Consider the following 15,249-nt stretch of genomic DNA (forward strand, 5'->3'; position numbering starts at 1 on the left):
GCAACTTAGAAAAGGAGAGTGGTTTTCAATCAAAACTCGAATGCATCGGCTATTTTAGCAATCCACTATAAACTAGATTCCAAGCCGGCCTGCAGTCTCCTTCCTCAATCGTGCACTCAAGGTGACGTAGAAAACCAATGGCAATTGGTTGACAGCTGTGGGGGTTTTTTTTTAAATTTAGTTCCCTTTAGTATTGCCTCCTGGCCCTCATTTCCTTTTTCCTTATTTGCTGGGGATTTTTATTTTTTTTGTAATATCTTAAGTGTGATTTGAACACCTTTCAGTATTCTCTGTGGAATATTGTGGGATGAAATGAAATCCTAGCCCTGGATACTTCTGCTCATTTCTTGAACCCATCTGCATGCTAGCAAGATATGAGATTTACTTTATTTTTACATATTGGAAGCAGCTTGTAATTTGAGTAGCTGAACCTTTTTTTTTTCTGGCTAGAAGTTTCCCCCTGTTCCTTTGGGCTTCCAGCTCAACTGGACCTGGCTTCTGCTGGCCTATGGCGCTGTGAGCCTCCAACTTGCAATTAGTTTGTAGCAGCCTCCCAACACAGCCCGATCACTGTAGTGGTGGCCATTGGCTGGAAGCCGAAAATCATAGCTTCCTCTGGGCCCCTGGCTGAGGTGTATACCATGCTTGGTCATTAAGGGTCTCTGCTGATCGATGCCTAGTCCTGCCCCCCAGGGCTCTGAACTGCTCCTATCACCACAGCCTCCGCCAGCCACGAGCGCGGACGTCTGCCTGAGGAATCAAATTTAGGTTCTTTGGTAAGGAAGTGCACAGCCCTTGCTACCTGGGCTGACCCTAGCTGAGCATTTTCTAAACGGTTTACCGTTATTGAGAAATGAGTGCTGCTGTGGTTTGCTTCCTGCATCCTCCTATGACATGCATCTTTGGTTCACACTACAAAATGTAGTCTTAGTTAACTCTCTGCTGTAGCCTTAATCATCAGTGGAAGAAATGTTTCGTATCCATGCCATCTGAAATTATACAGTAATTGTGCTTTTGTAGAATGACTGTAGACTTGTGATGCCAGCCCTAGGAGACACAATGTTGGTATCAAACACAAATGTTGTTCTTTGCCTTCGGCATCTATTGTAGTTGACGAGCCATGTAGCAAACGGTTCTGCATTCTACTGCAATCCAATTAAAAATGAAGGTCCTACAAGATGACCAAACTGGGGAAATAGTACTTGGTATATCTCAGGAAATACCATACCTGGCAATCAGCCTTATTTTTCTTCTGGAAAGTTTTAGGAAGTTAATGCTTGCATGTAACAGCTGTTTTGATCATTGCCCTGGCTTCTGTCTACCACAGAATGGCACCCTCGTATGAACAACATTCTGGGCCTGGGGCTAGAGGTGGGTTCACTACCCCACTGTTTGCTTACAGAGCTGTACATAAAGCATCCTTTTAAAGGCCCTGCTTCTTTAGAAGTTAGTTAATCTATGATGGCTTCACTCCTTTGGAAAATTTGGTTTGGTTTTGGTAATGGAAATAAATATTTAATAAACTTTTAAATGGATCAGTTTTTAATTGCCCTCTACTCTTTAATATACTGCAAGTTTAAAGTTTTTTTGTTTCTACCCTGTATTAATTAAAAAACAAAAAAGAAGAAAAAAGATTCACTGCATTTCTCTCTGGATTTTTTTGCAAGTTGCACTTTTTTTTTTTTTTTTTTGCACCAAGGTAAGAATTGCCTTAAGCTGGTGTGCATGATTATACACTCCAGGCCCACACACAGAGGGGTTTACCTTACTGCCTATCTGAACTTGCAGTCCTAATTGTCTTTGGGAAGTCATTAGAGAGATCAGAACTACACTTCCTGCATGCACTGGGGTAAAACCAGCACTGGACCACCTATTCTGAAAACAAAAAAATAATGAAGCCTGTTAGCAAACCCTTGATACAGGTCCCTTCTTCAGGTATATCAGAGATAGCTGTTTATAGCTGGAGAAGGGACCTTTGTGGTTTCAAAAGCTCATGTAAATCATTATCTTTGGATACTTCTTGTGGTGTTCCAAAAAACCCAAAACAAAAACAAGGGCCTCCAACCTATAGAAAATTCAATTTATCTCCAGGACCAATCTGACTACTAGAATTGTACACTTCAGAATCGAAAATATTTTTTCCTCTACTGTATTTTGATTTGGGTCACAAAAATGAATTCAACAGGTCTATTTCTTTAATATCTGTTTCCTTGAGTGAGCTCCACTGTATGGCAGCCTGATGGAAGAAGGAAAATCCTACCCAAACACTCTGGAACAGTACACACATGGCTTGCTTTTTCTTTTCTTAAAAGAAATTATATGATAGCAGGAATGCCATCTCAATAGCAAAAAGTTCTAGAATATAAAATAAAGTATTTGTACTCATTGTATAGAATATTTACTGTTAAAATAATAATACAAGCTTGGTATTTGCAAGGGCTACTCTATTTGTCGTCCATTCCTGCTGTCCAGAATCATAGACCGCCTTTGGGGCTGGTAGAAGCAGCTGGTGGAGGTCTCTAGTCTTTGGCCGTTCTTTGGAATGGTCATTTTATTTCTAAGGGTGACCCCGTCTGGTGTTTGTGGATTCTCAGACAGTTCACTGCACACAGAATCCTGCGAGGTGTTCAGGACAGGGCTTTTTATGGGAGACAGCAAGACCCTGGAGTCTGTGGATGAGGGATGGTCCATGATAGGGAAGGGCGGACTAAACAAAATGAGACTTTGAGGTCTTCCCGGTCTGGACCTGTATGAAGGCTTTGAAAACCCAGAGGATCTTTCCATTTTGGAGAATAAGGGTGTGTCGCCAGCAGTCTCTCCATCAGAGGTACGCTTTCTCCGCAGCACTGGTGCTTCATGGGATGATATGCGGTTAGAAAGCGATGAGTCCAGGGAAGGGTTGAAAACAGTATACCTGGAAGATATAGAATCTCTAATCGTTGGGTCACTGTTCTCCTTTTCCTCTTTGGCTCTTTTCTCAGTCCGTGGGCTTTTTGGAGAGTCCAGATGTCCGCAGGCTGCACTGAAATTCTGACGGTAGGCTAAAGTCGGATCTGTCTGACCAACAATCTCCTTCTCAAGAGGATTTATTGCTGAAACTGTGTTTTGAGCCTGCAAAGGCTGTGGAATTTGTGTGTACTGAAGTTTGGGAGGTATCACTGGCACAGCTTTAGCCTGGCACATTTTAATCATGAATGAGGTCCTCACTGCAGACACACTCACAGGAGCAGAGTTACGTCGGCCAGTTGTTGCATGTGCAACTGCCAGGTAGTCTAGCTCTAAGTCCTGGGCATCAAAGTGAGCTTTCCATGAGTCAGGTTTGCACCGGTCCAAGACTTTACAGCTGCCAACTGGTAAAAGGCTGGATGTTGTCACCTTCAGTTCATTTTGTCCACTTTGAAGTCCTCCGGCTGATATGGACAAACTCAGGTTTTCAAACTTAAAGAATTCAGTTTTAGGATAGATAGCATCCAAATTCAATGAAGTAGGTCTAGTTTTTGTTTTACAAGAAATTCCTTCACTTTTAGTATTAGATAGCTGCGACTCTTTTGGAAAGGAAAACATCTCTTGGTTCAAAGCAGTTGGCTTAGTTGTAACATCAACAGGTTTAGAAGGACCTTCTGCACTCTTTACTTTCAAAGAGTTGTTCAGCAGATTATTTGGAGGCATTGTCTCTACCATCTTCAGTTCCATAGCAGAATCAGAAATGGGTCCAACCTGCCCAGTTTGCAGGCCTCCATTAGATGTTGTCTCATCAGTAAGGGAAATAATGTTGTCCTCACATTTTGAAGGCTTTTCTGAAGAATGAATCCAATTTTCAAACAGTTCATCTGGATTTGAGCTGTGGTGTGAGACCTGCAGTGCATCAGGTAGCTTTTCAGATCCTGAGTTCGCTTGTAGAAGATCTTCATCTCTGCCCAGGAAGGTCAGTTTTACAGTCCACTGTCCCATCCGCGTATCTCTACTATCCAAGGAAAGACTTCGAGTAAATTCTGGTCTCCTATGAAACTCTCTTGATTCTGCATTCTTTATTAGCTGAAAGCTCTCTTGGCTATTCTTAAACTTTGGTGAATGAAGTGGACTAGTGACCCACTGGTGATCCTCCCATGGTTCCACCAACTCCAAGCTCTGTGCAGGATCTGTCCATGATTCCTCTTCTTCATGGTCAACATTTTCCTGAGGGTTGTTCAGTGGGCTCCCTTGTTTCTGTGATGAATTGTCCGTTTCACTAGCTAGTAGTGAAGACAGATCCCTTTTTTCTTGAAGTGCCCATGACCTGCTCATTAGCTGGTCTTTCTGAGCTTGATTTCCAAATGCTATTGGAGCTGCATCATCTTTATTGTCTTTCAGTGGCATAGGCTGTGCAATGTTATTACTGCTTTCTCCTTTAGCTTGTTGTGAACAGGCACATACCCCTCTGCTATCTGAGAACTGTTCATCTCTAGAGATTTCTGGCAAGAGAAGCATAGTATGAAGATTCTCATCTTGAGGTAGGGAAGGATCATTCCCAACATCTCTGAATGTAAAAAAGTTCTCTGGATGGTTTCCAGGTATATCAGTTTCCAGTTTTAGCAAATTCAATGTACAGTTTTCCTGTGTGTTCTTCTCCGATTTGAGACTTTGATTGTCGATTTCCTGTGTTTTTTCTTTGGAGACACAGGAAGGTGTAGATGTCTTGCTTGTATCCTGAAGGGATTTATCCATATCATCTTCCTCCAGTTGTATAGGGATCTGGCCAGAGTCAGTACAAAAGCTTACTGACTCTAGGGAAGTACAAGATTCCGAACCAGGTCCCAAGAATGACTGAGCTTTGCTAGTTTCCAGGATGTAGTTTGCCATGAAAGGCAGATCTTCCTCAGATTCAATAATTTTCAGCTCTTGCTGTATCTCTGGCCACAGTGATTCAAGTAAGTTTCTTCCAGGGTCATCCTCAATCTGAAACACCAAAGCATTTCAAACATTTAATAACTCAGATGTATACCATCACATAAAAAGCAAAACTAGTGTAATTAGTCATTGCTTAGGAATGGCTTGTCTGTTATCTATAATCAGCTACTTATAGCTCTTCCCATTCAAAGCCAAGGGAACACTTCTTTTAACCCTCACTGCTGTACTCATTTAGACTTATGTTGCACCATTTTGTCAAGCTTTCACACAATTTGGGCATTCTGCTTCCATGGAAAATGTATTGGATAGATCCCTATTCTGTCATTGAGGTACAGAGTATGACTATATCCTATAGTTCAGTCAAGCAAAGACTCTTCCCTGTTCATAGTCTCTCTGCTTCTTCCTCCCATGACATTATAAAATCCAAAGCAGTTCCCCCCAGGAAGAATGCATACGAAATATCAGGGGGAAGATATATTCTAAAACAGAGTTATTTGTATTTTCATATCCATCATACCTCCTCAGCAATGGATAAGTCTTCTGACTGAGCTTTTGGGTTCTCCTGCTGGATATTGTCCTTGGCTTTGTGGTTGTCCTCTGATGAAGACTTGTTGCCCTCCATCTTGCCATTTAGTTGAGAGTCCATGATTGGCATATGTGACTGCTCCAGTATGAGGCTTTCCTTCCCTTGGATGTAATCAACTGCTGTATTTGCTGTTGCTGTCATTAAGGAATCACATGGCTCAGGCTTTTCAGTTGCCGTTATCTCTTCAGTGAACAAACCTATCAGAAATAAAGAGAAGGGTTTGGTGTATGGAACTGTAAATGACCTCTTTCCCTTGCTGTGGTCTTCAATTTGCTAGGGGAGGGGAGGAAACAGTAATCATACTGAGGAAAACTCAACACATGTCAGGGACATTAATAGAGAAGAATAAAGGATATGGAATGAATAGTGGTTCTCAACTCCTGTCCTTGTGGCTCCCAGATAGTTCTGATTTTCAAGATATCCATGATAACCATGCATGAGATATATCTTTGATCTAAAGAACTGTTTAAATATTTGTGTTGCACCAGACCTGTTTGTAGGTCATAAGGGCCACCTCTAAGAAACACTGCCATGACCTCTTTTCTGTGATTTAACATTTCTTTTTCTTTTCTTTAAGATAGAGGAAGGGGTTCCTTGACATCTTCAATGATACTCATGGTGGGTAAGCTTCTAGTGAATAAGGGCTGGAAGGAAACAGAACTTGTTAGTGCTTTGTTTGCCAACAGGGGTCTGAATCTGCAGGACAAAGCTATTGGCTCTGTTCCTTTATCCTAAGGTTGAACACATCCCCTCTACAATGTGCCCACTCACCACTGGCCCAAATAATATTACAAATCTCATCTATGATTTGAGTTAATGACAACAAGAAGGCTGACAGCAATGAAAAATGAAGATGTCTTCCCTTCATGCTCACTCCATTAATAATATTCTAACCTGAGGGGTTGTCTTATTTAGGGGCAAGTCTCTACCATCTGTGCCTCAGCTGAGTGCATAGTATTAACTGGAATAAAACATTTGTTACAAGTTGATACCTTCCTATATGGTACAAAGCCCAAATAAACATACTCATTTTATTCAGAGCTTGAACCTGGAGAATACTGGCTTATCTACTGAATAGCCCCCATAATCTATTCCTGACTCTACACGTCTGAGGTCAAATAATCTCATACCAAGTTAGTGGTGACTGGAAGTCAACTGGGGACCAGAATAAGGGGAGGATATAATCAAGGTAGACTTTTGAAAATGGCATGGCTGTAGCAGGCAGAATTGCAGCCACTGCAATTGTTTCATTGGCTGAACTGCAGTGAGCACACTGCAGTAAATGGACTTTACCTGCTGATATCTTTATAACGGAGCCAGCTTGACTCTGGGTCTTGGTTGCCTGTTTCTCCTCCTGTCCTTTGGCTGCAGCTGAAGTAGCTCCATCTGGTCCTGCACTACTATCTCCTTCAAGTCCTGCCACAACAGCTGTCTCTAACCCTGAAGAAGGTAGCTCATCTACACTGGCTAGCTGAGACTTGTCTTTTGTAGGCAGCCTGCAGGGAGTGCTATTGGTGTTGATGACCGCTGACACCCGCAGTGGCACTGACACAGCAAACGGTTCTGAGATGTTCATAGCCTTCCGCTGGTGACGAGGTGATGCTTCTAGTGGAAAGAGGCTGCCTGGGAAGTTGGATTTTGCGGAACTGTCATTGGAGTTGTAGAACATTCGCCGAATCTTTGGGGACGTCTGTTCATTCTCCAGATCTTCATGGATACGGAATACTTTCAGTTGCTCTGGAGGTGGTCTCTGCAGGGGGGCCTTGGAATTACCTTTGTCTTCATGGAGCTCTGTGCCTCCCTCTGCGCCCAGAGCTCCCTCCTGTTCCCATTCATTCTCCCGGTTACTTAGATCATAGGCGCTGTTAGTTCCAGCAGTGCGAGATTTCAGGACAGGGATGAAAAATCCTCCTGCGACAACAGATCTTTTGAAACGGCTTGTTTTTTCATCTTCACCTTAAGGAAAAAAATCATTCAAAGTAAGACCAGGTAAAAAGTTGGAGTTTAAGAGATTTGTGGAGGTTTTGGGAAGGATGATTATGGGGAGTGGGATGGGGGTGGGGAATGAGGGATGGAGAGGGAACAGTTTTTTCCAACTGGTAAGACACACATAGAAGCTGAACTCACACCGGCAGAAGTTTTAAACGAAAGAGGCTGGCCTCTGTTCCACCCAGCCCCGCCCCCACCCAGAGCGCCCCGGCCCTCCCCCTTTTCAGGGCCCGGCAATTATGCATGTATTGTCACTTACGCGTGTGGCTGGGCCCTTTTGAAAATGTGCGCAGCGCGCGCAGGGCCCGGCCACGCACGTAAGTGACAATATTTGTGCGCGTGGCCGATTTAAAATTCGGCCGTTACTGTATAAATGGGAGGGGTTTTCTAGTGAATAATCAAGAACATCTCTCTATATCCAATTTTATTTTGGGAAACCAAAATAAAAATAAGGTAGTAGTAAGAGGAGACATTATAGCTTGCACAGCAAAAATATATGGATGCCAGACTTCTTAGATTAGAAAAGCAATCAGAGTAAGACAAGCGAGTTTTGGCATGCTATTGGTCTGTATGGTAGGAAAGTTTTATATGGCTTTCTTTGGTAATAAAATGGTTTTCGTTGGTAGTAATGGCTTTTTGAAGACAGGATCTAAGGATCCCGAGAGGGCCTGGACTGCTACAATTTTGCCTCCTGGGAGGAATCCTAAAAAACTATCTTCTTTGCTTTTCCTTTTTTTTTTGGACTACAGGATTTGCACCTCTACCATCTGCTGGAGAAATACTGAAGGACTGCAGGTGACGCACCAGGCTATAAGGCAGTGTCAGTGAAACCTTCTGTCTCCATCTACTGGAAGGGAAGCAAAACTCAAGAGTCTGGACTGATTCGGGTACAGACATATTGGCAGAAAATAACCAGCATTCTTGGAAAGACACTAGTTCAAATTATAATGTGCTTAGCAGCAATACTATTTGATGATGTTTCTCAATTAAAAATTAAAAGTAAAAAAGGGAAGATGTTTGTGAGAAAGGCCTTTTTAATAGGGGAAAAAAGTAATATTGCTGATGTGGAGGGATGATACAGCACCCTCTTTTTGGTAATGAAGGAACTTACTTCACAACTTAATGTTAATGGAAAATCTGGCTACTAGGGCAGTATTCACCAAAAGAAGATCTTTTTTGGCTATTTGGAAAAATTATATTCAAGGTCTTTCTACAAGAGTGCAGAATGCAATTTTAAATTACTAAAATGCTGGTCAGTGGAATATGTTTTGGTGCTCAATGCATTGCAAATAATTAGAACTGTGCTAGAATTAGTATGTGTGGGTCTTAGGGAAAAATGAAGAGTCAATTAGAAAAAGGTGGGGGATTATTTGGGGACTGGTTGGGGTTTGAGGTGGTTAAAGGGATGAAAGGATTACGGGAGATGGAATATGATGCATAAAGTAGTTCTTGATGGTTTTTTTGGATGATGGGTGAGGAAAAAAATGGAGACTGAATGTGGCTTTTATATCATAAGCTGATGTACAGAAAGGAACATGTGTGTCAGTCATTTAGTTTGTAATATTTTCTTCAGTAAACAGACAAATATACAAAATAAAACCAGACGCCTGGATTAATTATATATTTCTGGTACACAGATGTTAAATTGTAAGAAGCGGAGTGGATATGCCTGTTTTTCAATTTGCTTGGTTTTTTTTTTTCATTTGCTTTTATTGTTTTAATTGTATGATATTGTGTTTTAAGCATTGTCCATCACTTTGGGTGATTCTTTTGTGAATCTGGAAGGCGATTAATACATTTTAATTTAATAAATAAATAACGGAATGGTGCAAGCCTTCTTAGAGTACGGCCCTGCTCTTAGCATTGAGGGAATACGTGAACTGCATTTCCAGAGTATCCTGAATGCCTTGAATATTCAGCTGCATAAAATTTCAAAGGCTCTGTTGGAATTTATGCAATTAAAAACAGAGGTTATGTGGGTTGAATGGCTGAAACTGCCTAAATGGATTTTAAACCACCTAAAAGACGGGTCAGTGAGCTCATGAGAGGAGGGGGTGAAGGAAAAAGAGGAGTCAGTAAGTCTGTGGGCGAGGAAGGGAGAAGGAGAGAGAGGAGTAGGTGACCCTGTGGGACAAGGGGGTGATAAGAGAGGCATAAGTGAGTCTGTGGGACAGAGCATGATGGTGGCTCACTACGATGGATGGGTGAAGATGAGACTCTCTCATTTTTCATGTAGTGAGTACTGCCGAGAAATATCTATCAATCAGGGACCCATCCTTTTCAAATACATTCACATTTACAGCCCTCTAACTTTATATGCACAAATGCATTTGAAAGCACTATCAAGCTTTCAGATATATTCTAAAGATAACTGAAGACAATTATTTTCTTTTTCATGTGTTATACTGGTTTCCACTTCATTTACAGAAGCAAATTAAATGAGCACTTCACTTTACCAACAGTCAACAAGCACTCTTGTACACTGAAAATCTTAATGTCGGGGGTACACTGAAAACTCTGCACTTAATTTTTGGCAGTTTAAGTGACACAAAGGCATTCCAAGGTGACTGGAAATAATTCAACTTTGAAGTTTAAATCAGTTGTGAAAACTATTTCCAGGAGGAGCTCAAGGGAGTTAACCACACACTGCACTATTTCCTAGACAGGTGATGGTGCACATAGCAATGCCAGTGGAGAGGACACACACCTGCACTCAGATGCATTCATGTACGCTACAGCAACAAATCATTAAGTTCCCACAGTGCCTCTTTGTCTCTTGGTTTATATCCCCACAGAACAGTTGCTAGGTAGCTCAACCCTCACCTTCTGTGGCAAAGAGCAGAGGGAAATCCATACTTTTTACGCAGGTCGAATGGTTGCTTTTTCTGTGAAAACAAACAATTCAGGTCATTGCAAAACATAACATCAATTTAAAAAATAAACAAAAAAACCATATTTAACATAGTTGCAGGAAACTGACAAAGGGTGGTACTACCAGTGGAACAACATCCTCTAATAGGCCAATGCAATATCCGCTCAGGAAAAACGGGTGTTTAACGACTGAGTGCCCGCTTCCTAATGCACGCCCAAGCACCTCTCCCGGGCACACGATGCAGTAGACAAATGAACTGCTGCATTAAAAAGGAGGCACTAGGAGAAAACTGTACGTCCTTAGTGCCTCCTCAGCATCGGGCACCTAGGGAAGTGGATGTAAGCGGGTTAGGAAATGGAATGCCCGTAAATTGAGCACACTCTGGGAAACACACCCGGAGGATCGCAACCCTTCTGCCACCGCTGGGGAACCGCCACAACCAACTCACTAAAAGATAACAGACAGACCGCTTCAGCTGACCAAAAAGGCTTCTTTTCTTTTTAAAGCAACTTTACAAACCGTATAAAAGCAAGGCTATCTGAAAGGTGGGCAGAGGCTTCTCTCCAGACTCCTGAGGGTGAGGGAAGTGAACCACCAGCTGTCACCCTGGGCATGGATCAGCGAGCATTCAAGGGTTCCCAAACACCTGCTCTCCTCCTCTAAAAACAGGAGTGATGGTCCCACCAGGTCCTGCCAATCTCCTGGGAGTGAATTCCTCCAAAATTATCCTGAAGACTTTTCTTTCTTTTTTTTTTTTTTTTTGCTAGGTACAAAACTGCAAGTTTTGCACCACCTCCATCTGCTGGAGACAGAGAAATCCTGAGGAGCTGCAGGTTGGCACACCGGTTAAGAGGCAGTGCCTGCGAAACTTTCTTCTGTCTCCATCTGCTGGAAGGGAGAAATAACCCAGGAGTATGAACTGATCTGGGTACGTACAGGGAATTATTTTTACATAAGGAGGCCCTAGCTAATAGACTCATCAACATGGCATCTACAAGTGATGAGCACTATTAGCTACGTGCTGGTTTGGATGCACATTTTGGACGCACTGATCCGCTTATTGTATAAGGGGTTATGGAAGCGTGTCCAATCGTGGATTAACTTGTGCACTAGCCTGAGTTTACTATATTGCATTGGCCTATAAATGTCTTACTGGAATACTAGAGGATGGGTCATCTCACCGTACAGAGCCCCTAACACCATGCTAATAAAAGCATGTACTGAGCTCATAGAGGGTTATGAGCATCTCCCATTACACTCTTGTTAGGTTGTTAATGAGTGGACTATGCCCAGGTTAGGGCAACTCTTTCAACAACATAGGTGCCTCTCACATACACTACATGCTGCTTTTTATCTGGAGCAGAGAGTGGGGAAAGGGATAGCATGGCTGAATTTCTCAATGTGACATTGTGTCTAACTCAATAGAACTCTGGGGCTATCTTATATGCCCCAGGGACTATAGAAGGAGAGTTTGTTCCTGGACAAAGCCCGCTGTTACCAGAGGGCTCTGTTCCACAGGACAGAACTCCTACCATGTCATGGGATGTGGGAGTGCTCAAGTCCCCAGACTCATGGTATAGAAAAGGGCTTTGTTCTTACCAGAAAGCTTCTGTCCTCTCACAAACACACTTCCGTTACGGTTCAGTTTAGACTTGGCCTCAGATCCAGAGCGGCCCAGGTTAAAGATTGACTTCCATTTCTTTGACTTGATGGACAGCTTTCTCCTAGAAAGCCAAAATCATTAAAGTTAAAATGTGATCCTGAAAACAGAAGTGGAACGGCTAGCTGCCCCTGCCATCCCTACAAGATGGTGCAGTGCTGCAGCTGATGATGTCACAAAAGCAACTCACACAGCGGGGTGGCTGCCTATAAACACTTGCCTACTCTTAACTATTGGTAAATTCGCCCAAACTGCAAACATATTATTAAAAACATTAATAACCTTTATAATTTTTTTTTATTTTATTTTTTTAGATTTATATTAAAGTTACTAAGAGGCCAACATACTAAACTCTGTGTAACGGGTGATGCCTTGACACCGGTTCTACAATTCTAATGTAGTCAGTGGTCGATCAAATGTTGTAGTGAACCCAGGGTGAAACATTCACTGGAGAAGGCTGGCCAGATATTTCTGAATATGGATAAATCTACTACATTCTGGAAGACCCATAATAATTTCAAGTGACAATATTCTGATGGTTCCAATTTGTCTGGCTTACTTTACAAAACTTCACAGTAAATGCATATTTACTTCATGCTCTCAGATACTTGTGGAGGTAGTAAAAAAAGAAATATTGCTCCAAAACGATGCATAATTTCTGGGTCAAGCTATGCCAGCTGAATTTCAGGCTCACAGGCCCTTCAGGAGTAATTACAGCAGTGAGCTGAATCCTTGCTGACATGAGCTGACTGTCTGCCTCAAAATACTTGGTTCATTCCAGAAATTTAAGGCTTTCATGCTAAAGGGTCCTGACTCCATCTCCATACACAGCATGGCAAAGATATTTACTCACAAGGGCAGATTTTAAATTGCCCACGCGTGTAAACTCCGGCCTTTATGCGCGTGGCCAGGCCTTATGTGCGCCGGGTGAATTTTCCAAGAGGCCCGGCAACGCACATAAAGGCTGGTACGCGCACAAGTGCTGGCTTCCTGGAAGGGGCAGGTCAGGGGGCATGTTCTGGGTGGGGAGGGGTGGGGGTGTGCCAGGACAGCACCATTGTTCGCTGTCCTAGAGACTCGCGCTCCTTAATTGGAGCAGACAGGGAGGTAACTTGGGAAGGCTGGAATGCGTCGCTGCGTGGAAATTGCAAAAATCCTCCCTCTCCTTGCACGCGCCGCCTGCACATATGCAGCGGATTATAAAATCAGGCGCGAGTGATTGGAGAAGAGCGGTGGTGGTCCCGCTTCACAAGAGTGGGAGCAGAGAGGAGGCTGGTAACTACAGACCGGTTAGCCTCACTTCGGTGGTGGGGAAAAGTAATGGAGTCACTGTTGAAAGAGAGAATAGTGAACTATCTACAGTCGGGAGAATTGCTGGACCAGAGGCAGCATGGATTCACCAGGGGAAGATCCTGTCAGACAAATCTGATTGACTTTTTTGACTGGGTAACCAAGGAATTGGATCAAGGAAGAGCACTCGATGTCATCTACTTGGATTTCAGCAAAGCTTTTGATACGGTCCCGCACAGGAGACTGGTGAATAAAATGAGAAGCTTAGGAGTGAGTACTGAGGTGGTGGCCTGGATTGCAAACTGGTTGACGGACAGAAGACAATGTGTGATGGTAAATGGAACTCTCTCTGAAGAGAGAGCGGCTTTAAGCGGTGTACCGCAAGGATCGGTGTTGGGACTGGTCCTGTTCAATATCTTTGTGAGCAACATTGCAGACGGGATAGAAGGTAAGGTTTGTCTTTTTGCGGATGACACTAAGATCTGCAACAGAGTGGACACGCCGGAAGGAGTGGAGAGAATGAGACGGGATTTAAGGAAGCTGAAAGAGTGGTCGAAGATATGGCAGCTGAGATTCAATGCCAAGAAGTGCAGAGTCATGCATATGGGGAGTGGAAATCCGAATGAACTGTATTCGAAGGGGGGAGAAAGGCTGGTGTGCACGGAGCAGGAAAGAGACCTTGGGGTGATAGTGTCTAATGATCTGAAGTCGGCGAAACAATATGACAAGGCGGTAGCTAAGCCAGAAGAATGCTGGGCTGCATAGAGAGAGGAATATCGAGTAAGAAAAGGGAAGTAATTATCCCTTGTACAGGTCCTTGGTGAGGCCTCACCTGGAATATTGTGTTCAGTTTCTGGAGACCATATCTCAAAGAGACAGAGGTAAGAAGGAGGTGGTCCAGAGAAGGGCGACCAAAAAGGTGGATGGTCTTCATCGAATGACTTATGAGGAGAGATTGAAGAATCTAAATATGTATACCCTGGAGGAAAGGAAGAGCAGAGGTGATATGATACAGACTTTCAGATACTTGAACGGTTTTAATGATCCAAAGACAACGACAAACCTTTCCATCGGAAAAAAATCAGCAGAATCAGGGGTCACGATTTGAAGCTCCAGGGAGGAAGACTCAGAACCAATGTCAGGAAGTATTTCTTCACGGAGAGGGTGGTGGATGCCTGGAATGACCTTCTGGAGGAAGTGGTGAAGACCCAGAACTGTGAAGGACTTCAAAGGGGCGTGGGACAAACACTGTTGGATCCATAAAGTCTAGAGGACGTGAATGAAGAGTGGGTGGCTCGCGGGAATGATGGATTACTACCTGGAGATAATACCCTTATTCAATAAACATATACACAGTTAATGCGACTCCAACATTGCTCTAAGACTCCAACATTGCTCTAAGCTTCAACGGCAAGAGGCAATGTGGAAAAAAGGATTTACATTCACAAAAAAGCGGGGAGTAGCTTGCTTGTTATGGCGGTTCTACCCCAAACCAAAAAAGCCTGATACTTCACTTTCAATGCATATCCAGCATAGCTCTCTGCTTCAACGGGCAGGGGAGAAAGACTGATACTTCACGCATATCCAGCATAGCTCTCTGCTTCAATGGCAGGGGAGAAAGACTGATACTTCACGCATATCCAGCATAGCTCTCTGTTTCAACGGCAAGGGAGAAAGACTAATACTTCACGCATATGCAGCATAACTCTCTGCTTCAACGGCAGGGGGAATGAAGAAAAGTGGATCTATATACAGACAACAACCAACAAGGACTGAATTACATAGTCTGGGTAAACAAATAAGCATGGGTGTAGCTTGCTTATTGCGGCGGTTACTATCCCTAACTAATTAAGCTAGATATTTCACTTAGATGCAGTTCCAACACTGCTCTCTACATTAATGATGGGGGTGGAAGGGAAATAGAACCAAAAGATTACTAAGAGCCAAGAGTAACAGATAAGTATG

General features: G+C 43.1%; 1 protein-coding gene across 1 annotated transcript in view; it reads right to left on the reverse strand.

Moving 5' to 3' along the window:
- Positions 1–357: 357 nt before the first annotated feature.
- Positions 358–15,249, reverse strand: part of ARHGAP31 (Rho GTPase activating protein 31) — a 148,491-nt gene continuing 133,599 nt past the window's right edge. The window contains 6 exon segments of the mRNA XM_029577962.1: positions 358–4,935; positions 5,405–5,670; positions 6,767–7,429; position 9,586; positions 10,286–10,347; positions 11,934–12,058. Coding sequence (XP_029433822.1) covers positions 2,440–4,935; positions 5,405–5,670; positions 6,767–7,429; position 9,586; positions 10,286–10,347; positions 11,934–12,058 — 3,613 coding nt within the window. The 3' untranslated portion in view covers positions 358–2,439.

Source organism: Rhinatrema bivittatum, chromosome 15 (genome assembly GCF_901001135.1).
Source record: "Rhinatrema bivittatum chromosome 15, aRhiBiv1.1, whole genome shotgun sequence".
Taxonomy (NCBI): domain Eukaryota; kingdom Metazoa; phylum Chordata; class Amphibia; order Gymnophiona; family Rhinatrematidae; genus Rhinatrema; species Rhinatrema bivittatum.